At 31.8% G+C, this 26,116-nt stretch overlaps 2 protein-coding genes across 2 annotated transcripts; both read left to right on the top strand.

The window, feature by feature from the left end:
* The first annotated feature begins 627 nt into the window (after window positions 1–627).
* On the top strand, window positions 628–10,120 carry LOC11428715 (tRNA threonylcarbamoyladenosine dehydratase 2). Its single transcript, XM_003616205.4, has 11 exons — window positions 628–788; window positions 895–944; window positions 2,355–2,448; window positions 3,135–3,282; window positions 4,151–4,363; window positions 4,513–4,647; window positions 6,725–6,859; window positions 7,112–7,327; window positions 8,281–8,405; window positions 8,984–9,041; window positions 9,808–10,120. The coding sequence occupies exons 1-11, from the start codon at window positions 694–696 to the stop codon at window positions 9,916–9,918; spliced, it is 1,380 nt and encodes a 459-aa protein (XP_003616253.1). The 5' UTR covers window positions 628–693; the 3' UTR covers window positions 9,919–10,120.
* Window positions 10,121–16,814: 6,694 nt separating this feature from the next.
* LOC11432585 (aspartic proteinase PCS1) lies at window positions 16,815–18,971 on the top strand. The gene has a single exon (XM_003616206.4). The coding sequence runs from the start codon at window positions 16,946–16,948 to the stop codon at window positions 18,272–18,274; it is 1,329 nt and encodes a 442-aa protein (XP_003616254.1). The 5' UTR covers window positions 16,815–16,945; the 3' UTR covers window positions 18,275–18,971.
* The last annotated feature ends 7,145 nt before the right edge of the window (window positions 18,972–26,116 follow it).

Raw genomic sequence — 26,116 nt, forward strand, 5'->3', positions numbered from 1 at the left:
ATAATGTTTCAAAAAAATGCTAACTTTCTTGCTATTTTTTCACTTTGTTTTCACTTTAACGAATACAACAATAAATTTAACAACTTGATTTATATGTTCTTTTAGCATTATCCTCAATAAATTATATGATAGATAACAAGAAAGCATATTATTGAATATTTTTTTTTAGGTGAACCGAGAGAGAGGACCGGCATCAAGGAGAAGCAACAACATCCAACTAGCGGACCGGTCCGCTTAAAAATTATGTTAAAAATCTGATACTTCAATAGCGATGCATTGATTAGAGACAAAATTAACAATAACATTCACCTCATTTCCCCAAAGAGCCCATAAGTTTGGTAACAAATATCCTTTATCATTCAGACAACTCTTAGTAACTCCAATACCAAGAAGGAACATGCGAGAAACTAATCATAGATTTAGTCAAGAAAATAAAAACATGTTTATGAGAAACATAAAGATTCTTAAAAAAATCAGGTTTATGCGAGAAACTAATCATAGGTTTATACTCCATGACATATTTTCTTAATAAAAAAAAAAAAAAAAAAAAGAAGACTCGACTGCTGTATGGCCCGACCCGACATATGTCCTACCCGAAACCCATTACACAACCACAAACCACCGAACAAGACAGCCTCCGATGTCTGGCCAACAAAATTAAAAGAAAATAAAAAACCTTGAAAACAAACAAAGATGGAGCGAAGCAAATGTTTGGTTTTGATTGGAGGTGGTGCTCTTTTAGGTTCTCTCTCCACTTTCTTTCTTCTCAAACTCCTTCAAACTCAAAAGTCAGTCACTTTTTCTTGAACCTTTAATCTTTGTTTTTTCTTTTCCTTTCAATTTTACTGAATGAGTGAATGCTGTGATGTGATTTTAATTTTTTGTTTTTTGCAGAAGAGGTTTACGGCAGCAATGTAACGAGAATGCGACTGCTGAATTGAATGGTTTGTGTACTTTCTTTTGTTTGATTCTATGTTTTATGATATTTGTATCTCAGTAGCAAGTAGTATCATACCATGATCTGTTTGGATAAACAACTTAATTAAGTGTTATAGTATGTATAATTACTTAATGTATAAGTGCTTGTGTATAAGTTATTTCTACGACAAATATAAAATGAAGTCAAACTGTTTTTATATAAGCTATAAGCTATTTTCGTAAGTTATGCTGAAGAGCTTATGTAAATGAGTTGAAAACAAGTTATGAATATGTCATAAAATGTTTCTGTAAACTCTCTCGAGTAGTCTCATGAGTGTTTATGCTAGCAGCTAAGGTTAAATAGGTAAATCCTAACAAACCCTAAATGTCAATGCTTAACTTATAAGAGCTTATTATGATTCAGAAAACTTTTTTGCTTTCATTTTCATTGATGTTTTCACCTTTAAAGATTCGAAATAGGAAACAAAGTGAAAATGAGGTGAATTTTGTAACTATAAATGAAGGCCAATTCTATAGTGCACAAGTGAGATAGGTCTTGCACAATGCACAAGCTTGTTTCAACCATCGGATCAATAAATTTCACGACTGGATCAAATGAAGTATGATGTGAGTGTGACTTATTGATCCGATGGTAGAAACAAACTTGTACATGGTGCAAGACCAACTTACTTACGCACATTAGAATAAACCAGAAATGAAAATGGAAAATGAAAACAAAAAGTGTTTTTTGTTACCGAACATACCCTAAAGCTGATATTTTGTAAATTGTGAATGTTTAAGTTCTATTTGGTTTCAGAAAAAGTTTTCCATTTTTACTTTTAATAATTGGCGCATTGGTTTCAATCTTTCAAAGTTTTGGACAAGAATTGTTTTTGTTGGTTCCTGAATTAATATGTGAAAACAGGGAACAGATTAAAAACAAAGTAGCTTCTCTACTTTGTAATTATAAATGAAAACATGAAATAGAAACAGAAAATATTTTATCAAATCAAACATTCCTACTATTTGGGTCCTAGGGGTGGGTGGAATATTGTAGAGTGAATCCGAATCGATAATGCAGCGAACCCTTTTGACGTGTTTCATTGTGATGTTTGCACTCTCTCTGATATAACTAGCAAATAAAAAACAGAGTGCATAGGATGGTTTCTTAAATTTAGTACTTTGAGTGCAGGTATTTGTATCAATGGCTAGAATGTTAGGTGTTCAAATGGTTCAAGGCACAGTTTGTTTGTTTATCATTTTTCTGTAGAATTGTTCACATATGCAAAGAAGACTGTTAATGTGTTGTCGATTATAAGCAACTTGTTATACAAGACTAATGCTTCTGTTGCCTCTAAGTTCTACTTTCACATCATAAAGTTAATAAGATTGCTGTTATGTGTATCCTTTTAAGTGTTGAATTTTGTCTCCTTCAGGTGTTGACAGATGCGCTATAGCTGGAAAGAAGAGTGGTAAGGTGGTTAGTGATGATCTTCTGAAAGACGAGATTGTTTCTGAACAGCTGACTAGGTATTGCAAGTTGTTGCCAATTATTTTGACATTTTCTCTGCACTAATTATTTCCGAATGTAAATGTTTTCGTGCTGCCGAATCAATTGGAAAAACATGCTCTAAGAACGTGCGATCTCATTTCTACGAGCTCCTTTATTTTTATAGGGAAATTTTAGCACCTGTAAATCAATTAATATACACAATCTTTATGTTTAGAGATAATTATATATAGTCAGGCTTGTCATGTTTTAGGCTGAACATGGCATGAAAGATTTTTACACTGTTTATCAATGCATGCATATACTTGTTGTCCCATCATCTTGGATATCTAATGGAATGTTATTGCCTCGATTCAATTTTACTGTGGGAGTTTGTTGGTTAGTTATTTCATAAGTTTTCTATTTCAAGGCTTTTTTATTTGAGTTAAAGGGGCATACACTGTTAGTGTAGATCTATTTTACAGGGACAACAAGTAAAAGTTCACTACTTTGCCACTTCATACAATCAAATTCAAAATGAACTTATGAAAGTGGGATGACGTGGGAAAATAGTGGACCATCATTGGATGTCAGTCTAACACTGGTTTACGTTACAGTGCACGTTTAACTATTTATATTTTGGGTGGCACTTTCCTTGATATATCTATCTTTTCTTTGGTTTCTAAACAAACTTTTTTTTTGGGTGGGTTGTTTCTGCTGTAACTAGGAACATTCAGTTTTTTGGCTTTGAATCACAACAGAAGGTGAGTGCATCATATGTTGTGGTCATTGGTCTTGGAGGGGTTGGAAGTCATGCTGCTTCTATGCTCTTGAGGTCAGGGATTGGAAAGCTTCTTCTTGTGGACTTTGACCAGGTTTTTACTCTCATTAATTCTCTTCTTGATGATGTTTAATTTTTCTTCTTTTATTCTTGGATGGCTTTTATGTGTTCTTTGTGGACTTTTCCTGCCTGGTTTTGTCGTTTTCAAATTTTAAGGTTACATTAACTGTATTTTTTATTGTCAATTTTAGCCTAGTCTTATCAATTATTTTACACTTTATAATGGAATTTTGCTTGTTAATCAAAGCTATTTCTTGGTTTGTGCAAAACAACCTTAAATTTGATGCCACTGATTACAAGAAAATACTGTTACACTGAATCACAAATGTCATATCCCATAATGTTATTTGGAGCTTGTTTTCTCTCCCAATGACGTTATTAGATAGAAGTTTTGGCTCTGTAAACGGTCATGGTTGAATATTTTGATGCCACTGACTATCGGAAGATTATGTTACACTGCGAATCACAAATTTTATGCATCTTAATCTTAATGCAATTTTGACCTTTCGCCAATTCGGCTGGAAATTCTATGAAATATTTAAGTGTTGGAATATATAAGTGATGCAAATTTTATCACTATTATAGCTTAAGAAAAGTAACAAATTGGAGTTTTGATTGGAAAGAACTGTTAGTTATATGATTCTTTTGCTTTTTAACTAACATGGATAGTATTTTAAGAATTATGAACATCTGTTGTTTTATTACTTACTGTAATGCATGATATTATAGGTTCAAGAATCTCAAACCTAAAAAACTTGTGGTCAATACTATTAAGCAGGATTTCGTAATGCAAAGGAAAAGAAAATAAAGTAGTTTTAACTTTGGTGTTTTGTTAGTCTAGCTTAGAATTTGTATAGACATTCCATACAATGTAAGTACTTATTTATTTATTAAATGAGAAGGTTTCTCTTTCATCACTAAATCGACACGCTGTTGCGACAAGAGCAGATGTTGGCATCTCAAAAGCTCAGTGCCTTAAGGAGCATTTCTCATCAATATTTCCAGAGTGTCAAATAGATGCAAAGGTGATGTTATATGACTCATCAACTGAAGAAGAAATTCTCTCAGGCCACCCTGACTTTGTTCTTGACTGTATTGATAACATCGATACGAAGGTATCCTCTAAATTTAACTCCTTATTTGATTACATTCTTTAAGTTTTTCTCTCTTGCTCCTTATCATCAGCAATAACACTCACTAAAATCTATGGTAGTTATAACTGTAAGTTTGAATTTTCAATTGCTTGATATGTTATGTGTAATAGGTGGCACTTCTTGCTGCATGTGTACGTAGGGGCTTGAAGGTTCTATCTGCCACTGGGGCTGGTGCTAGAGCTGATCCAACGAGAATACGCATTGCTGATCTAAGAGAGTCTACTAATGATCCATTGTCTCGATCGGTAATGTTTCCTCATATGACTCTTTTATTGTATTTTATAGATCTTAAACCATATCTCTTCTCTCGATTCCTTCTATAAAAGTACATCCTAAAACTCTTGGTTATCTTATAGAACACATAAAATCAAGATAACGAAATTGTAATACTGTGTATGGAAAAGGTTGAGCACAAAGGCTCTACAACGGTGGAATAACAGAAAAGAAAGAGATGAACCAGAGTGTGAATGCTCCTACCAGAGCACAATGCTCCTAACCAGAGAGAAACTCTCTTAACCAACTTCTAACAATATTTCTCCACGACTTACTCACTACATTTCCCTCCCTTTTATAATATTTATATTCCCGAAAATCAAGGAAAGTGCCAAATAACTTTCATTCCCTATGCTTCTATAATCTTCTAGATTGTGCCTTGCCTAGGTGTCCTATCATTTTCCATAAAGAACCCTGATGTATTGCCTTTCCACACCATGTTCTCTTGGTTTCTTCAATAAATGTGCTCTATTATTTGGTGAAATTTTATTTTCCCAGTCCCCAATATCCTCCACTCTTTAGTAATTTGAGCCATGCGATTTATCAATGTCCATCGTTTTTGAACTTCTTACACTCTTTTTTGAATGCTGCGATCCTATCTTGTGATTTGAAATTGGTCTGGTCTTGACATCAGAGACCTTATTAACCTTCCTCTTCGGCACATATTATTAGATTGGTTTATAGACTATGATAAATGATAAAGGTTCTGGTCTGATCTTTGCTCTATTAGTCTAAGCTAGACTGTTGAGTATGAATTATGCACATATTATTAAATTATTTTTATGTATATGTTAGATGTATAAACATTAATTTTGTAATAAGTAAACACTTGTAAGTACATACGATAAGTCTAAAGAGCTTCCACAAGTTTAAGAAGCCTCTCAAGTTTGACAACCATGAATGGAACTGCCATATTTATTGAGTCTATGGTGGTTTGACGAGTTTACACAGACTCTCTAGTTTTACAACTTTGCCTTGAAGTGGCGTCTTGCATACATGCCCTGGCTCGTAGTTCTCATCACGTTCGCACCCAATACATTAGCTCTTGTTGATCGTTATTTATGACTTGGCATCCGATAGACTTTTGAATCTTCATCCCATTGAGATTGTAGGATGAATATTTTCGCATGGAGTTTCTTGCATGTGTTTGAGCCTTGACTTGTTAGATTAAAAGAAAAATCATGCCTCAATTAACTTACAGCTTAATTCTTGTCTGGGCATCAAGAAGTGAACAACTGAAAGAGGAAGTCTATCAATCTAACTTTTCAGTTTATGAATTTTTCAAAAATGCAAAAATTTGTATGATAATCCATAAAGAATGAATATAAAAGTTGATGAAATTGTTATAGTTTTTTCTTTTAAAATGTCTTGTCAATAAACAATACTCCCTTAGGTATTTATTGTTTCTATTTATTTGTGACTTTTGTAGAATTTTTTTGTTTCTACTTACTTGTTTTCAAAGTTCAATGCAACATTAATTTTTGTTTTGTCAATAACACCTTTAAGTATTTATTGCAAAGAGAGAAAGGGCAATTCCATTTAACTTTAGATTAACTAGGCGATGGTTGTCAAATGTAAATTCATCTCTTCAAAAACCAACTGTAAATTCACTAAACATATCCCCATCCACCCCATGGAAGAAAAAACAAAATTGTTTCTTTTTCCATTTCTATCACAAACAGATCCAAGAAGGATTTTCAAATTTATAAAGATAGCATTAAAAAATTGCGAAGGTTGTGTTTTAGGGATAAGAATTGAAAAAATAGAGAGATAGAAGCTGAAGAACCCTTTCTATAGAGGGAGAAAGAAATCCGAAGAACCCTTTTGCAGATCGTGTTTTTTTTCTTCTTCTTTCAATTAAAGGGAGTGTTATGTTTTTGTCAAACAGGCAGAACCGGTAACTGGTATAGTATTTTAAAATAATTGTGGTGTGGACCAATGAGTGAGAGAGTGTTCAATAGACCGTGACAGAGAGTTTGTCCTTAGCATTGCTCTTATTAGTATTATGCATGTAAATCTTACTGCAATCATACCTAATTACCTATGCAGGTAAGACACCGTCTAAGGAAAGATCATGGCATTGATGGTGGTATCCCTGTTGTGTTTTCTTTAGAAAAACCCAAAGTTAAACTGCTTCCATTTAAGGGTTCAAGTGGAGAAGAGGAAAACCCTTCAGACTATCAGGTGATTTCATTTGTTTTTATCAATCATTCATTGACTGTACCACTATCTATTTTGTGACTGTTCGATAATGTAAAAACTATTTTAGAGCACGGTTTTTCAAAACTATTTTATAAAACAGTTTTTAAAAACCAAAACACAATCAAACAAGCCTAAGTGTAATTTTCTTACATTTTTGTCGAGCCATTGCACATTTGTTATCATAACATTTAGTCGCATTGGTTACACATTCTGACTTCTATGTCCTTTTGTCAGATTGTTCCAGGTTTTAGGGTCCGTATCATACCTGTTCTAGGCACCATCCCTGCCATATTTGGACAAGTCATGGCCTCCTATGTTTTGACGGATTTAGCAGGATTGCATGTTCAAACAGAACCTGTAGTAAATTTTGATATGGATCATTACCATATTCTTCATCAACGCCTTATTGAGCATGAGGAGACATTGTACGGAACTTCCATGCATGTGCAGGTATGAATCCTACACTGTTAACTTTTTGTTTAATTACAACTTCGCTGTTGTTAAGTGTTATATCTTAACCTTTTTAGAGGTTCTTTTAAAATAATTTAGGATAAATTGAATTATACTACTCTGATCTATTCATCCAATTGCACATTACCCCCAGCTTTATACAATTAAGAACATTCCTTCCAACAATTTTGAGGCACAAGTAAATAGAAAAATTTCACCCTTTCAAATTTGAAACTTCACCAAAATCATCACAGGAGACAAACTAATTGTCTGCGTAATTAGAAGATTTTGTTGAGTAACTTTGCTGTCAAAGAGTTATCTATTCTCTACACACTACTTGTATTTGTGAGGATTAAGAAATTGGATATTTGAAATATGATGTCAACACGTATACAATTTCAATATAAATACCGTACTAGACACTCATATTCTTCTTCTTTTTTGTTGACAAAAGACACTTAGATTCTTGATACATGATATCATGCTAGTTTGTACTTTCAGAATGAATAAACTAAAATTATTTAATCTCCAATTTTCCCCATGATCACGAGTAGCCTGAATATTTGTATCCAAGGTCTTATAAGTTATGATATTTTTTTTTTGAAGTATCATGAGCTGATTTATTATGTTTATACCTCTATCCTTATCTACTGGCAATTCGCTTAATTTTGTAAATCGGGTGAAGTGCAATTAGAGTGACAAGTCTGCATGGCATGGTTCAGACGAACTAAAAACTTATCTCTAATATAATCCATAAGTATGATCGACAGACCATACAAAAACATGGACCAAAACAAGCCCTGTGGTAGTCTCTTTGTATATAGTCCAGAGATTGAGCTTTTTATATAAAAAAATTTGCTGGTATATTGACATATTTTTGATTGTTGTATTTTGAATAAAAAATGAGATTGAAGTGCTTTTGTCTTTCGTTTTTGTTTCTATTTTTTTTATAGGTAGACGCTGAAGAAGTAAAGTATATTGCTAAAGAATTATGGCATGGAAGAAGTGCTAGAGAGCAGGTTGCGAAAGACGTTGGACGGGCAATGTGGCGATCAGTTAATGAATTGATGCTTGTGAGGTATGGGGTAGCTTTTGACTTGATTGTTTTTTATAGACAAAAACATAAAAAAAATACAATTAAGAAGATAAAATTTTCAACTCCAATGACATTTAACTATTTTTCCATTTTCAAGCTACTTCATCTTGTTACATTCTTTTTATGAATGTATATGCATAATGCATTCCTTCCAAAGCAGATAATTGCATATATTTAAACCTAAAATGGTTTTTCTTAATTTTCTTCTTGTATTGAAGTACTCTCAAAGCTTGTACTTCTATTTCTTTGCTTTTCAGTAAAGTTATACAAGTTTCAAAACATTACTGTTCTTGTAAAATTTGAGACTCTTTTGTGGGTCATATCATGTGCATAAATCAGAAGCAAAAGTTGTAGAATCTCACGATGCTTGCTGTTGAAATTTACATCTTTGAGTAATGTAGTTTGATTTATATATACTTTCATCTGCTATGTTATCTCGACTTGGATGATATATCACCTAAATTAGCATATGTGTTAGCGCAACATTCTTTCTCGATCTCTTTCATTTGGAATTTATCTAATTTAACTGTGCTTTTTCTCTTCTTTCTTTTTTTGTTCAGGTGGGACAGTACGAAACCGGCATCCATTTCTAATTTGATTCTTTTGAAATTCAACGAGGTAATTCAGTAACTCCATCATATTATGAAAAAGCTCATTTTGTCTTAAGAAATCTATTTGTTGTATGTAACTATGTCTATATATTTGCACTGTTAAATTGAAAAACTACTTGTGGGCATATCCTATATTTAGAACTAATCAGATTCAGCAAAATGTTACAAAATATTGCTATAAAATAAAATTTGGTGTGAACAGTCAAAGTTTGTTGGACAGAATAGTGAAAGAGCTTGTGAATCTGGTATATTATGTCACAAGTACATTTATTTGAGATATCACTTATTGTGCAAAAGAAGGTTGAGTGTTAACTTAGGTGATTCAAGCATGTGTAAAAGAAGACCTTTTGAAGAACTAACAAGGAGGCTAAATCATATAAAAGATATTACATTTATTAAAGGGAGATAGAGAAGATTTAGAAAAATTATGAGAAATGTTTTTTGGACACACAATTTGACCTCAACACTGTATTTTTATACTGTTTTTACATTGTTTATACTCTACAAAAATTTTATTTGTTTTCAGCTCCTAAAGAATACAAAAATTGTGTGCTTTCAGTCACAACCAAACACACCATTTTTGTTAAATATGGTACCAACAAGAAAATTTATCTATGGACCAAAATTAAATTTTCCTAATTTTATAGGGATGGAAAAATACATCTAACTCATCTTTATAGATCAATGTTTTGCCTTTTTTCCACTCCACCACCATAAGCAGATAATATATTTACTTTATAAGATAATAAATATCTATTTGTCTGCTCTATTAGGTGGATGAGCATGAGTCACGGACCTTGGATGATGTAAAAGAAAAGGAACCAGAGTTTTACAGTAGAGTGATTGCTGTGTTAAAACGAGCTGAAAATGACTTTGGATTATGACATTAGAGGACTATAACTATTCCACTCGGTGGTGTAGTGTTATATGTCTAATAGGTTGCTTTACTTTTTCTATTTTTGATTATAATGCAAGAGTCAATATCTTCTCAATAGTAACTATTCTGTTAATTTTTTTTGAAATTCTTGTGAGTTTCTCTATACCTTGTTATAACATTTTCTTGAAAGCATTATCTGCATTGCATAAGACAGATTTACTCTTGTAAAATTTATGTGCTTTTGTTTTGTTCTGTATGATAAGCTAAGCATATTAATTCATTGAAGTTGAAACATGATAAGAGTCATAGATAACGACTTGGTGCTTGCCTTGTTAGTGTGAAAGAAGAAAAATGGTATAGAAGAATAAGATTGAATATACTATTATTTTTATAAAATATACTTAACTATCAATTATAGGGAATAGATTCTCTCAAAATTCTCCATATTTTTCTTAATTACATCTACACCATTGAACATGAAAGAGATAAACAAGTATAAAAGAGTAATGATATTTGAACAACCATTTCAGATAACTTTTGTGACAATTTATTTTTTCTCTCTTTTCATTGGTTAAAAACAATGGAGAGAGAAAAAGAAAGAAAGAATAAAAAAATAATGTGAGTATGCGAGAGAAAGTTGTCAAAAAAATTGTCACAAATGGTTATACAAATATCATTTCTCAGAATAAAAACCTTAATCTAAGCCATTTTATGTAGAAGAGACAACAAATTTGCATTTTTTATAGTCTCTTGCCTGAACCATTTGTTCTTCTATTTTTGCCTTACCACCACCACCCTCTAAAAAAAAAGTTTTGTGATGACTAGATTCACACATCATCTACCAGGTTCTATTTGGGTGCACACAAATGCACCCTCTTTTGGTATTCAATTTTATATGACATTATATTAGTGGATAATTTTTTTAATAACTTAATTGGCACTTATTAGCATCTCTGTTTTTAATAAGTTGGTTCAAGTGTTTAAAATAAAATTGAGGGGTATATTAGATAGCTCTAGATGTGACTAGTGACTTACTTTTACTTAAAAATGAGATAACTTTTTATTTTTAAATATATTACTAATAAAAAATTAAGTAGGTAGGTGTTGTTGGATTATTAGAAAACTATCCAGAACCGTATCAGCTTTACTTTAGTGCTTATAAAAAACCAGTTTTGCTTAGGGAATGAAATAAGATGATTTTATATTTCAGCAAAGAGATTAAAAAAGATTATTAGACAAGAAAACACTGCTGAAATCCCGGTTGACCTGGGTCCACAATCCAATGATTGGGTTAATTTTTTAAGGTCTATGGTTTTTCATTAATTGTTGAGGACTAAATAAGTCTTGCTTACCAACCAATACCATGCATCTCACAGAGACATATATATACATTCTATATAATTATTCATCATATTTTTCTATGACTGCCACGTCACCGGATAAGAAAAATGTTATGTGAGGGTGTACATTTTGGAATTTGGATCATCTTATTTACCAAACAGTGATGATTCTGTCTTTTACTAACAAAAAAAAAAAACATTATGTAAGAAAGTTGTACACAAAGTTTACAATATGCGTACTAGTTTTGTCTCTCATTGTTTTTATTTTGTTACATGTCTATTAGTGTGTTTGGTTTCACTTTAGGAAAGCGATTTTAGACACATAAACTTGATTTTTGACATGTTTGAATAATATCAATTTTGTGTTGGATTTAAGTGCAAGTTTTAGATTATGAATAAATAAAATGTTGGATATATAAGATATGTGAATCGTATATTTAATACATTAAAGTTTTGGATAGAGATATGACATGTTCCTCTCATGGTTATGGAGCATTAACTTATTGTTTTCTACGCTCTCCTAAGCTTCTCAACAAATTGAAATTGATTATTATTATTATTATTTTTTTTATCTTTAATATTGTATCTAACAAGAAGCTATAGTTTGTAGCTTTCGCTCTAAACATGACTTTTACGCTCAAATTTATTATTCAACTAATTTTTTATTTCAATGCATCTAAATATAAATCATTTAACATTCAAATCACTTTTAATGTCTATAATCAGTTTTACAAAATTAATTAATTCAAAATCAATTTTCTTATTGCCAAACCAAACACACACTTATATTAAGTTAATTTTATCTCTCTCTCACACACATAGTAAAATCGTAAATATTGTATTTAATTATCTATTTCGGGTACGGATATTCATAAATACTCTTAGTTAGGCATCAAAAGAATTCAACTTAAAGTAGTTGAATTTTCTCAAAACATTACATTCCATCAAAACATTCCCCCATCCAAACACACTCATAGGCATGAACTTGTCCAATTCTAATTTTGTACACTCTCAAGATAAATTAGTAAGTACAACTAATAAAAGATATATTTGAAAAAGGTGATAACAATTTATAACTAAACTTTCCTAAAAAAAAAATTATAGTTAAACTTACATTTCTTAGAAACATTTCTTTTTCGACAAATATGTAGTATTTAAGAAAAACAAAATAAAGAGCCAAAGGATAAAAAACACAAAGCCAAAACGATAAATGAAATAATAAAACATGTAGGACTTAGCTTGCATGCGCAACTATATAAAATAGTCCATGCATAAAAACCAAACCAACTACAATACAAGACATTCATGGAACTTATTATGTCATGAAATATTCTCAATTTTATTTTCTTGCATATTTTTTGCCTACCCATTAATTGCTAGGGTCAGCAAAAATGTCGAGCTGATTTGACTCTCATTGTATGGTATCCTGTTTCAATCATGATGATGGCTATAATTTACAACATCAAATGCACATTTTTCTTCTTCAATTATTGCAAGGACGAATTTTCTTTGTTTAATCTACTATACTGTTCTGGGTACCAATATTCCATAGAAGCATGTTGACTAACCTAAGAAAAATAAAATCTTCTCAGTACAATTGCCTAGGAAGATCATTCAATCACCTCCCTAATTCTTTTTAGGCTTAAGTACATTTTCCTATTTTTCTTCTTCTTTTGATTTTACAGTTTTAGTTCTATTTTTAAATCTAAAAATATAATTCCCCCTTTAGAATATTATACTTTTTTTTTTTCTCCCCATCGAAATTGACCATATAACTGAGTTGATGTAGCAATGCATATCTTGATTAAATGCAAATGTTTTACAATACACATCATTATTAAAGTATTGTTTAAATAGATTAAAATAAATCAGATTTTTTAATTGAAAACCCTAAAAGTCATATTTTCTCTTAATTTGTAATCCCATTTTTCTCGATGAGATTTCCTCTAAGCTCTCATAAAAAAAATCTCTTTTCCAATATATATAATATGTGCTTTCTAAGACACTTTTTGCAGATTTGTTTATTCCTCAATATAAGACCACTTACAAACAGGGACGGATCCATAAATTTTAATATATGAGGTCAATATCGTTTATCATTATATGTAAATAAAAATATATAAATTCGAAACCAATAAAATGATGGGTTAAATATGTTTTTAATCCATGCAAAATCATAAGCTTTCAAATCCAATTCTATTTAAATTTTAATGATAATTTCTTGGTCGAGAAATTTTAGGGTGAGGGAATATGAATGGTGTCCTAGTCTGAGGCTGTGAAATTTTAATGATAATTTCAATCCTCCTTATAATATTGCAGTCTGTAACTCTGTGTGATACTTCCTATTTTGAAAACTTATTATAAAAAACTTATATTTTTAGTCCTCTAAATAGTCCTATAATAAGCAAATACATACTCAAACTGAATAATTTCTTGTTTTTTTTTGAAGGAAAACTGAATAATTTCTTTTAGAGACTGAACTTAAAAAACTCATAATTTTATAAAGACTAAAAATATATTTAACTTTAAGTGATAACATTGCTATCTTTTATGCAAAAAATTGGAGATAACAAAAAATACACCATTTTAAATCAAGAAATTGAACACCTTAATATCAAGGATCATAATTACTCTATTGTATGATTTTCTTCCCTCATGTATTTACACTAAACTTTTCATCTTCTACTTGCCACTTCCATTTTTTTTATTGGAGCATTTTCTTTTTGTTTTATAAACCAAAACACATACCTCAATTTTTGTTGTAATGCAACACGAGTGGAATAGTAGTAACTTGAAAACGAATATTATATTCTTAGTTTATATACTCCCTCCGGTCCTTATTATAAGAGACAATTAACTTTTTTGGTTCATTCTATAAGTGATATATCTAGTCTATATTTACAATAAGATATATTAATTATTTATGAACCTAAAAAGTCAACTTTTTCTTATAACAAGGACCGGAGGAAGTATTCTATTATGTATGCAATGTTTCAATTCATTCTTTCCTAAAAAAAAATGCACGCTTTTTAGTTTTCTGTTTTATGTATCAAGTGGTCATCCTTCAAAAAAAGTGTTATGTGGGGTCAACACAATTTTAAGTGTGGTAATCAAATGAAAATATACATTTTTTGTTATAAGAAAAACAATAGAGTGGGGTCAGCTGACCCCAATTAGCTTGCCGTGCATCCGTGTCTGCTTGCAAACTTATTAAAGAGAAATATGTAGAAAATGAAAATTAGACGACAAAGGACATAACACATTTTATTTGAGATAACAAATGATGAAAACACATACACCTCACACCATCTTCAGTCATTTAACGATCGAGAGAAAATCTCCTTGTACAATGACTTAATAAAATCTATGTTGTTTGTCTATCAAAAGACCATAGGAAATGCCCTCACAAAAGCCTTTTAACTAAGTAAAAAATATAAAACAAGCACGAAGATTAATTTATTTGAAGAAAACGTTTTTCTAGAGGATTATTAGAAGAAAATGTTAGTTCTATTTATATCTTATAATTTCTACATTTTTTATATAAGTTAAGCATTTGAAAATTTATTTTTTCTTCACTAAATTGCATTTCTAAGTTTGGTCTCCCTTAAACTTAATTCATGACTCCATCCATGATATATATCATTAATTGCAGGGATAATTGTGGGAAAATCATGAAGAAGTAACATATTTTTTTCTTCTTCAAACATACTGTTACATTACAACTACTATTTTTAATCTCTATGAGTAAAATTATCTATATGTATTTTTTTTTGTTTGAAAAAATCCACAGAATATATATGTAGGAAAGAAGCAAAGTTTGTTAGATATATAGTTGAGGAGTCAAGATAGTTTCAATTATTAAAAAATCTGCGGTCGTGTGCACCCCTTTCTTTCAACTTGTGTTGATAAATCACTTACGTAAGAAGCTAGGTTTGTTTGTTTGGTTGGTTGGTGGCTGGCTGCTTCCTGCTTCCTGCTTCTATACAATTGGGAACTTCATACATACAGCTGGATTGATTACAACATCCCTTCTCACTTAAATCAAAAATCGCATTTCAACTTACATCAAAATCTTTATTCAAAAACAAAACTTCTATCAAAATCTTACTTTGCATTGTTTGTCTTTATTTATATGTTTGTCGACATAGTATACTTGAGTTTGTTTAGAGTACACTGTAAAGATAAAGTTAAGTCTCTTTTTTTTTTACTCAAGATAAAGTTAAGTCTAAAACTAGATAATATGGTCTTATTGAAAGAAGCTTATATGTACAACTTTTGTTACATATAAATGAAGTCATAAAATTAATGAATTATATTATAAATGGGTGCTAATCAAGTTACTTCACAAATAATATTTAGGGTAGAGTTATTTTTTTTAATAACTTATTTACTTCATGATCAATTCTATTAACTTATAAGAGTAGCGTTATTTTCTTCTAATAAAAAACAGAGAGTAGAGTTACCTTGTTTAATAGCTCCATAAATATTAAAATCATTTGATAATTTATGATATAATTAATTTCATTCAAAGGTACGTATGACGATTCTTTTTACACAATTCTTCTTAGCGTAAAGCAACTCTTTCGGTTATTCTAGAATCACTTGGTTGAAAATCTAAGTACGTTTCAATCTTAGTGGTCAAGGTCATATACTTTGGCACACCAAAAATAAAGATTAAAACAACTCTTTTTAAACAACTCTTCTTAGAATAAATCAAATTGGATAAAATTCATGATTTATAATTGAATTAGTTTTAAGTAAACCAACTCATCTTAGAGTTAATCTTACATTATTCATCAAATGGATAAATATCTAAATGTTGCTATTTTTAAATAAAATTTTGAACGTATTTTAAAGAATAGAATGTTGCTATTCGAGTTTGAACCTGAGACTTCACATAAAATATTGTCGTATTCTTAGAGTTTGATGTTGGAAATTGTGATTAAATTGAAAGAGACTTCCCTAATCTCTATTTTTGTTAAAGCAAATGGCCATGACTATTCTTTCTAAAAAATCATTACTTGAAAATTTAAAAAATTAAAAGTAATAAAATCTAATATAATAACTGGTCCCCCTTAAGCACTTTCATTAATCAAACGTTAAGAACTATGTAGCATAGATAGATATAGGCAAAGGTTTTATAAAAAGAGATATAGTATAGGACTAATAATAATAATACCCAATAATGGAATAGAATCCCTTATGCTTTGTCAATTAACTCAACCAACACCTTCCACTTCCAAATCCAAATCCACATTCAAAATTCAAAATTGGGTGGCTAGATAAAGTGAAATTGAATGGCTAAGACAAACTTTAAGGGGCTATTACCATTACTATATCATTATCATTATGCATAATAAGGTAAGATATATAAAAGATAGTCTCACACTATTTTTCGGCAAAAAAGCTATAAGATACACCAACTCAACCAAATATAACGCGTCCTCATTTTGAGGCTCTAAAATGTTTTTTCCTTTGTCCTTTTCACATCACCATTCAATTTAATTTAATTTAATTTTAATTTTAATTTTTGTCTATATAAATATCAACCCTTAGCCACAAACCATACCTTGCCACTTACCTCATTCACAATTGATATTCTCAATCTTCCAAATATAATTTAAAACAAAACAAAAACAAAAAAACAAGAACAAGAAAAGAAAACAATAGTGTTCTGTTTTCCTCTGTTTTTCAATGGCTCTGTTTTCCTCTGTTTCACTATGCATGCTTCTTCTCTTATCATTCTTTTTCTTCACATGTTTCTCATCAAAACCTAATAATCACCATGTAAATGACTCATTCTCTCTTTCTTTCCCTCTAACATCTCTTCAAATCTCCACAAACTCCAAAACAAAAACCAACCAACAATTCACAACACTTTCATCTTCATCTTCTTCTTCCATAAATGTTAAATCATCTTTCAAATATTCTATGGCTCTTGTTGTGACTCTTCCCATTGGCACACCACCACAGCTTCAACAAATGGTTTTAGACACAGGAAGCCAACTTTCATGGATTCAATGTCACAACAAAAAAACACCACAAAAGAAACAACCTCCTACTACTTCATCGTTTGATCCTTCTCTTTCATCTTCTTTCTTTGTTCTCCCATGTAACCACCCACTTTGTAAACCTCGAGTTCCTGATTTTAGTCTTCCCACAGATTGTGATGCCAATAGTTTATGTCACTATTCTTATTTCTATGCTGATGGAACTTATGCTGAGGGTAATCTTGTAAGAGAAAAAATTGCTTTCTCTCCTTCCCAAACTACCCCTCCCATCATCCTCGGTTGCGCTACTCAATCAGATGATGCTAGGGGTATTTTGGGAATGAATCTTGGTCGTCTTGGTTTCCCTTCTCAAGCTAAAATAACAAAATTTTCCTATTGTGTCCCCACAAAACAAGCCCAACCCGCATCCGGTTCATTTTACCTTGGAAATAACCCAGCTTCATCGAGTTTTCGTTATGTTAATTTATTGACTTTTGGTCAAAGTCAACGCATGCCGAATTTGGATCCCTTAGCCTACACACTTCCATTGCAAGGGATTAGTATTGGTGGGAAGAAATTGAACATTCCACCTTCTGTTTTTAAACCAAACGCTGGTGGGTCAGGTCAAACCATGATTGATTCGGGATCAGAATTTACTTATCTCGTGGACGAAGCTTATAATGTAATAAGGGAGGAGTTGGTGAAAAAGGTGGGACCCAAGATTAAGAAGGGATACATGTACGGTGGAGTAGCTGACATTTGTTTTGATGGAGATGCAATTGAAATCGGACGGCTCGTAGGAGACATGGTGTTTGAGTTTGAGAAAGGAGTGCAAATAGTGATTCCAAAAGAGAGGGTTCTTGCCACGGTGGATGGTGGGGTCCATTGTTTGGGAATGGGAAGATCAGAAAGATTGGGTGCGGGTGGTAACATTATTGGCAACTTCCATCAACAAAATCTATGGGTAGAGTTTGATCTTGCCAATCGTAGAGTTGGCTTTGGTGAGGCTGATTGTAGCAAATTGGCTAAATAAAGCATCAAAAGGAAAAGAAAAAAAATTCATATAGTTGAGATATGGCAGCAGCATTCACGAATTGATAATCGTTGAATTCAGACCAGATAATATATTAAATACGCGACTAAACTGTCTGATTTTAATTCAACGATTACCAGTGTCCTAACCATATGAATGAAGGGTATCCCGATTATCCCGTCTATAAGAAGTCTTGATATATCCCTAGAAGGAGATGATGATGATAGTATATATGGATGCTAGCACATGTAACTATCATGACTAGGCATGAGTCGTTTTTTAACTTTATAGGTTCCACTACCCTATAAGAAGTATATTATTACATCATTACTGTACAGATGAAACATACAAGCATGAGTCGTGATTGATCAACACAATGATGTTTGTAATAGCAACCACAAGAGTGAGTGTGTGACAAAGAAAAGTAAGAAACAAGTCTTCCGTGTTGTAGGGGTAAACGTCAATGGTTTTGGATTGTGTCAAGTTGTGGGGTTGGTTACATTCATGCTATGCTAAAGAACGATGCGTCAAAGGCCATGATATAATCATGTATATATTAATCTGAATGTGACTTATGTATATATCATGTTAGAAGATATGTCAATCATGATGTATATGTGTATGGTTTGATATATTAAGATAAGCTTTGAAATGATGATTTACTATTATACTAATAATATGCTCCTCCTTCTTTGAACACGATAGTTTCACCCTCATGTTTATTTATTTATGATATTCTATCAATAAGTTTAAGAGTTTAATTATAATGGATGTGACCTTAATCATATCTCAAAATTTAGAGGAAAAATCAATGATAGATAGAAAACTTTTCATAAAATTTAATTACGAGGTCAAACGATACTTATGTGAAGTTGTTTTCTTAGGAGACTTATGTAAGGTTATTGCAGACATTTTTAAAGATTCAATTATTTCTCCCTAATAGAATGTGTAGTTGATCATTCTAGAATTAGATTAGACGAGTCATGATTGCTTTTGAAATTAGATGAATCACGTTTTCAGAATTAATCAAGCCAACCATCATACGAGTTTCTTTTGAATTTGAATTAGCAATACTTAACCTCCTTAAAATATCATATAAGATGTGACTAGATGGGTTTATAAATAGAAAAGAAAACAAAAATATAAATTTTCGACATCGCAAATTCTAATTTACTCATTAATAGAAGATGAATAACTCTATCTATGCTAAGTTGATATCAATCAATTTTTCTTTTTATCTTCTATTAGATGTCAACTCAACATTGGTAAAGTTACTAACATTTTTTTTGGGATGATCGAGTTACTAATATTTTATTGATGGCTAATGTATTTGTCATCTTTCTGTAGTATATGAATTTAAACAAAAATTTATCATATTTATTGTATCTAAAAGAACTTGAGGCTTTCTTTACCCGGTATAACAGGGCTCGGAAATTCGCAGCATTGCGGCAAACATTTCAATTGAGTGACTGTAACTTTCCCCCCTTTCTTCCCCTGTTCCGGAGATCGATAGAGCCCTCTCGAAACCTAGCTGTGTGAGTTTGGGGGCAAGCACCGAAAATCAAAGTTTATCAGAAGCTTGGTCTAAAATTCCTGAAAAATTAGCTTTTTAATTGTCCTCTGTTCTCAACTCGGGAAGGAAATAAATAAGCATGGATTCACCTACTGTGATTCGCCTAGCTGGGTGATACCTTTTGGAATAGATCCCACCCAGACTTACTATAAACCATTCTAAAGGCTTATAATCAAACGGACTCTCAAACCATAAGGCATGGGGTTCACTTGAAAGTTAAATTCATGAGCTTGTTAACGGTACCTGGGCACCTCTTGCTAGCTGTTCTACCGCCATCTTTGATGGCCTGTAGCTTGATTTCGAACAGAGAAATTGCTTCTTTCTATTAAAGGATAGACGAGCGACCGGGAGAAGCAAAACGAAATTAGGATTTGGCCGAAAAAGAGACTGAGGAAAGAAAGAAGAATGCACCAAAATGCAATTGGATAAAAAAATTATTTTTTTTCTTTGTTTGTATATATATAATAATAAGCGTTATAGGTTGTTGGGCGGCCGGAAGGTTGCCACGAGTCAGTCAGTTTGGGGGACCTAAGGCAGTTCTCCGTGCACCGGACACGTAGCTTACCGAATCAGTATTTACAGGTTCCCCAGGGAAATATGTTGGTCTAGCAGACCGTAAGCTCCCGGAGAGCTCTGACCGCGTGCCTGTTGAAGAATGAGCCCAGAAGGTAATTTTAATGTAGCCCCTCTTTTGCAATCAGTTTCGCTACAGCTTCCCTTTGTTCTTGCAAGAGATCAAGACTGGTAGGCAGGCTGCATTAAGTTCGAATAAGATATCAATCTATAATGAAGAAATGATAGTAGCTCGTTGTTTGTTCGCCGATTCAAGTGGTACGTGAGTTGGGTTTAGAACGTCGTCTATACAAGGGTTCAAGTTTCGATCGATATTTGCGGAGTTGATTATCCCTCTCGAAAACGAAGATTTGAAGTGGTTCAAAGTACCAAGCGGGCAAGAACGCACTGATCTGCCCGCTTGCCTGTAGAATCTGAAAAGCAAGCTCAAATCCCTGTCGAATCTTTCCTTTGGTTGCCTGCCGACCTATTGCATTAAAGACCGGCAATCGAATCTTTGCTTGGCCGGGAGGTTTCTTTCGTATCAAGAGTGTCTAAAAATTCAAGCACAACTAATAAATGTCGAAATTGTAAGATCGGACATCGTAACTCGAGTTTGAACTCAGAATCTCACAGTTATGTATGAGTTTAATTTCAGTAAATTAACACTGAAAAAATCAAATGGATAAACACAATAAAAGTATGGACCTAATAAAGACCTCAATTAAGATGTATCGATAAAAGAAAGCTTATGAGTAGATGAAGCTATGTTATTTTTTAAAATAATTATCGTAGGTTTTGAGAGCAATTGGCCCACCAAAATGATGAAAGTTTATCAATTCGAGATATACACGGCACAGCTTTAGCTTAAGGTGTATTATTAGTGGAAGAAGCACTGTACCCAACTTGGAGTTTCATAAACTCAACTCAAGTATCTTAATCAAAACAGTTACCGACTTAAATAAATTGTAGAGAGTAGTAGTGTTGAAGTATGTACATGCATGATTGAAGAAGACTCAATTCTAATTAAAAGATGCCACTTAGCTTTAAATGATTAGACTTTTTAACTAAGCTTAGCCTTAACAACAAACCCTTCATCACGAAAAGACATAAAATTCATTAAATAAAAGAAAAAAATTGAAGAGAATTGTTCAAAACTGAAAACGACATAAACCTTGTCAGCATCGACGGCGGTTGTACTATGTGGTCGTGGCACTAGATTTTGTGAAGTGGGGTCCACATAATGTTGAACTCGTGGACAGCAGAAAATGGATTGGTTCCATATAATTCCCGACAGTCGCATGGTTCACATGATTGTTAACAAAAAACACGTGTCATTTGATTTAGGGTAAACTTGCTTTTACTTTTGTTTTTCGTTCTTTTTTTACCTTACTACGTGGCTTTTCTTGATACCTCTATTACTTGTATTTTTCAACTTGTTTGTAAACTTTTTTTTGACAATAACTTCTTTGTGAATTACTTTCACTTCAATCAAAGTATATCTCTTTTTTGCTACCAGAAAACTAGAACCTTGCCCGTGAAGAGGTATAAAGATTTGTTTTTATTTTAATACTTTAATCCATGTCTAAAACACTTTGTTAACATTTTTCTTAATATAATGTTAGAGAAATAAAGTATATTATAGTTATTTTTAAAATAAAGTTATAAAATATGTTTATCGATAAATAATAAATTGATTCAAGTGGTAAGAAACTTAGATACTTTAATTAAATAGTTAATCGTTTGATTTTTGACTTTTTCTTATGGGAGAATTTAGTTGAGAGATGATAGTGCACCTTATTTTACCGTTAAAAGATGGTGGAAAATTCGTAGTAATAACAAGATTGTAAAAAAAAAGAATTTATGTGATGATTTGATGAGTTTTTAAGGGATGTTGGTGTAAACTAATTTCAACCGGTAATGCATCACCATTAATCATCTTACATATATTAAAAATGTTTTAAAATTCAAAGATATAAACTAATATTTTTACTACATATTTATCACTATTATAAATGTAAATTGAAGGATATTGAAATGAGAAAGATATATACACGCAGAATGGAGAAAATACAATCAATATCATTTTGAGAGCTGAAAATTACATGTTATTTATAAATGTAATTTGAAGGATATTGAAATGAGAAAGTTATACACACACAAAGGAGAAAATACAATTAATATCATTTTGAAAGCTGAAAATTACAGTTTTTTATGACATTTTTTTTTTTTAAAAATAAGTCAATTATTATTGAACAAAGGGAGTGTGTTTAAATACTATTCTCTTCGAATTTCAAATATAAGAGTAAAAATACATATTATTATCCTTATCTAAATATTTACTAATTATCTTATAAAAAATAAATATTTATTAAGAATGAATACAATATAACATCAAAAATAAATATTTACTAATTTCAAGTCATATTTTTAGAATATATACTCTCAATAGTAGTTTTTATTGCGGTGAAAATAAATTGTGAATTTAGACGTGCTTTTCGTTGTAGCAGTAGAAATCAAAATGTCAACTGATTTTGATGAATATATTTTCTTTTTGTTGAAGAATTTATTGAGTATTCTATATAACATCACCTTTCTTATTTTTATAATCAATCTCACAATATAAGATTTTTTTATAAGATTAACAATAAATGATTTATAGAAGTAAAATAGATTTTAAATTCTCAGGTTTGCACATCATATCAAAAGTTTTTTTTCCTCTATTGAGTATGACTCATATACAAGACATTGAAGAGGCAAGTTACGGTTGAAGGATAATATTGGAGTGAACCATCAAATTCGTCCCTGAATTTTTACACGTCGGCCAACTTCATCCTTCAATTATGCGAAATATCAACTTAATCTTTGAATTTGTCAGACGTCCATCAAAAAAGTCCCTCCGTCCAAGTCCTCCGTTAGCCTTGCTGATCTGTCACCTTGCATGCTGTGTTGTCTTGTACGAGTGGCAAGAAGGAAGCCACGTGTTCAGGGACTAATTTGATTGAATTGAAAAATGTTGAGTTTTCACTTTTCAGTTTATTTTTTCCCCTTTTCCCATTTTTTCCGTGCATTACCCATACCTCCTTCTTCACATTCCAGAACATCAAAAACGACCTTGACACTTCTTCTTCTCACTAAAACTTCCTCCATTTTCACCCCTCCAAAATCATCATCATCTCCGGCGATTTTGACATTTTTGAAGTTTGTGTGTTCGGTTGTGATTAAAGGTAACGCCTTTCCTGTTGTTTATCAAGTTTTTGTGTTCGTATTCACCCTTATTTTTGTCCGTTTTTGTGTGTTTTCGTTTTAAGTTTTGATCATGTTGTTTATTTTGTTTTTGTGATCGTTGATGTTCTGCCTTTTTTAGTTTATTTTGTATACATATGTTTCAAGGATCAATTTGATATCTAATTAAATAATTCAGGGACTTATTTGATCGTTTTTTATATAACGTAGGAATCTATTTGATAGATAGATAAATAATTTAGGGACTAATTTGATGGCAATATTATTATAGAAAGATCACATTTTTCAATCATCTTCAACCTCTTTTGATTAGTTAAACCAACCTTTGGCAGAGGGCAAGCATAGAATGGCCTTCCTAGATTTTTTGAAGTATTGGATTTTCTAATAACACAAATTGTAGGACACCAACATTCAAGCACTCTCACAACACCATTAAACTTGGAGCTTGACTTTCATAACCGTTTTTTCCCATATTCCCACCCCACATCATTTCAGATTCAATTTCGATAGTTTTGCTTCAAATTTTTTTGATGATTTTGGCTTTTAGATTCACTACGAAAAAAATTAGGGTTTGAAGTTTTTTGAATTGGGGCAGAACTGAACCACTTATTATTGGAGGAAATTTTCATGATTATAGAGTGTATATTGCAGATTGTGTAATCAGGGTTACAATTTTATACAATTGGGGAAGAAAGAGTTGTTGGTGAAGAAAATAGCCATTTGGGAAGAAAGCCAAAACATTTTCTGCAAATCAATCAATTTAGTCCTTAGAAATGTTTGTTATTATCGGCCAAATTAGTCCCTGCCTACGTAGCGTCTGACATGCGAGAGGTTAACGGCCACGTCAGCCTTGTTAACGCTCCGTTTGAACAGAAGGACTAACTTGATTGACATTTAACAAATTCAGGGATTAAATTGATATTTCGCATAATTAAGGGACGAAGTTGGCCGACCCGTAAAAATTCAGGGACGAAGTTGATGATCCACTCGATAATATTGTAAACTGAATTGTAGTACTAATACTATGTACATGTAACATTAAAACCCTAATTTGTTACTATAATACAGGCAGAATGATTGTGTCCATTATGTTTAACTTTCAATATTTTTTTAACCTTATGTTAGTGGTTGTTGTTCTATCATTTTCTTTCTTTTAACTAAACACAACAAAAGTTATATATATCATAAAAATACATGCACCCTATGAAGACATTGAACAGCTCAAACAAGATAAAAGAACGAAAGGATTGAAATGAATACTAATTGAGAGGTTACATCACAGTCCACAATAGCATTGTAGGAGGTTGGCAGGTGTCCACAAAAGCATTTATCATCAGATTGTCATTTTCAGGACTAAGCCCATTTCTGGTTTCAAGAGAAGGAGAAAGTTTCCAACATTTAAAGGTTCTGTCTTCATTGAAATATCACGAGATAGGTAGGGTGGGGGTGACCCTTATTCTCACTCAAAGTGACATTTTTTTGTTTGTCAAGAAGCCATTATTATTAAATTTTATTTTAGCAAGGTAATTCAGAAAAGGAAAAAATAAATACTCTCTTATACTAAATTGTTTTTCATTTTCAAGTGTCACCTTAAATTTCATTCTTTAAATATAAAAATGGTGTGATCCAATGATAGCTAGTTTTTTTTTTTTAATCAGCAAATATTATTAAACAGCTAAATTGCTACTCAAAACGAACAGAGACCGGTGAAATTGGAAATACAAATAAAAGGCGCCGTATATATGTGAAACACCCGAAAATAAACACCATAAAAACATCCCAAAGACAACACCCATCAAAATCCACCTAAAACAGATCTCTTCACGAAAGCGACCACTGTAAAAACGATATCCAATACCATCCATCGCCACTACTCACCCCTAAAGAAAAAACACCCCACAAAAACAAACTCCTAGACCTGAACACCAAAGCTGAGCCACATCCAACAAGCTCCTCCCTGAGAAATCATTCAGCTTCCACTATCTCTCGACCTCCGATCCACCGAAAGAAACCATAAAAAGCCCAAATCCAACCTCGAACCAAAGAACTAACTCCTGATCTCGAATCAAAAGTGATCGGCCCACCAGACTTTAGCACCAAAACAGAAGGACACCCCTCACCTTCGGTACACCAGAGAAACACCAAATCGCGCCAAACAAGATTGTAGCTAGATACCGACTCCCGATCTAGTTTGAGTTTGTTAAAGATTTGATCATGAATTTGACCTCTCACACGTACATATAAAAATTTATTATTTGAGAGAATAAATTCTGAAATGTACGTAAATTCAAGACAATACTTAGGTCTTTCATTAATTTTAAGTAACATTCTCAATTGAAAGTGAAAGTACTCAAAACAATTTTGAACAACTAAATAGACCAAGTTATACAATTTGACTATCAAATTTATTATCAAGTGTCGTTAAGTACTATGACTTCATTAGAATGGTCACAAAGGACCCCATCCTAAAT

This window comes from Medicago truncatula, chromosome 5, assembly GCF_003473485.1.
Source record: "Medicago truncatula cultivar Jemalong A17 chromosome 5, MtrunA17r5.0-ANR, whole genome shotgun sequence".
Classification (NCBI taxonomy): domain Eukaryota; kingdom Viridiplantae; phylum Streptophyta; class Magnoliopsida; order Fabales; family Fabaceae; genus Medicago; species Medicago truncatula.

Excerpts from the sequence above, each read along its gene's own strand:
- LOC11428715 (XM_003616205.4), top strand. The coding sequence starts at position 694 with ATGGAGCGAAGCAAATGTTTGGTTTTGATTGGAGGTGGTGCTCTTTTA. Across the intron at positions 4,648-6,724 it reads ATGATCCATTGTCTCGATCG|GTAAGACACCGTCTAAGGAA; the intron begins GTAATGTTTCCT and ends TTACCTATGCAG. Across the intron at positions 9,042-9,807 it reads TTCTTTTGAAATTCAACGAG|GTGGATGAGCATGAGTCACG; the intron begins GTAATTCAGTAA and ends CTGCTCTATTAG.
- LOC11432585 (XM_003616206.4), top strand. The coding sequence starts at position 16,946 with ATGGCTCTGTTTTCCTCTGTTTCACTATGCATGCTTCTTCTCTTATCA.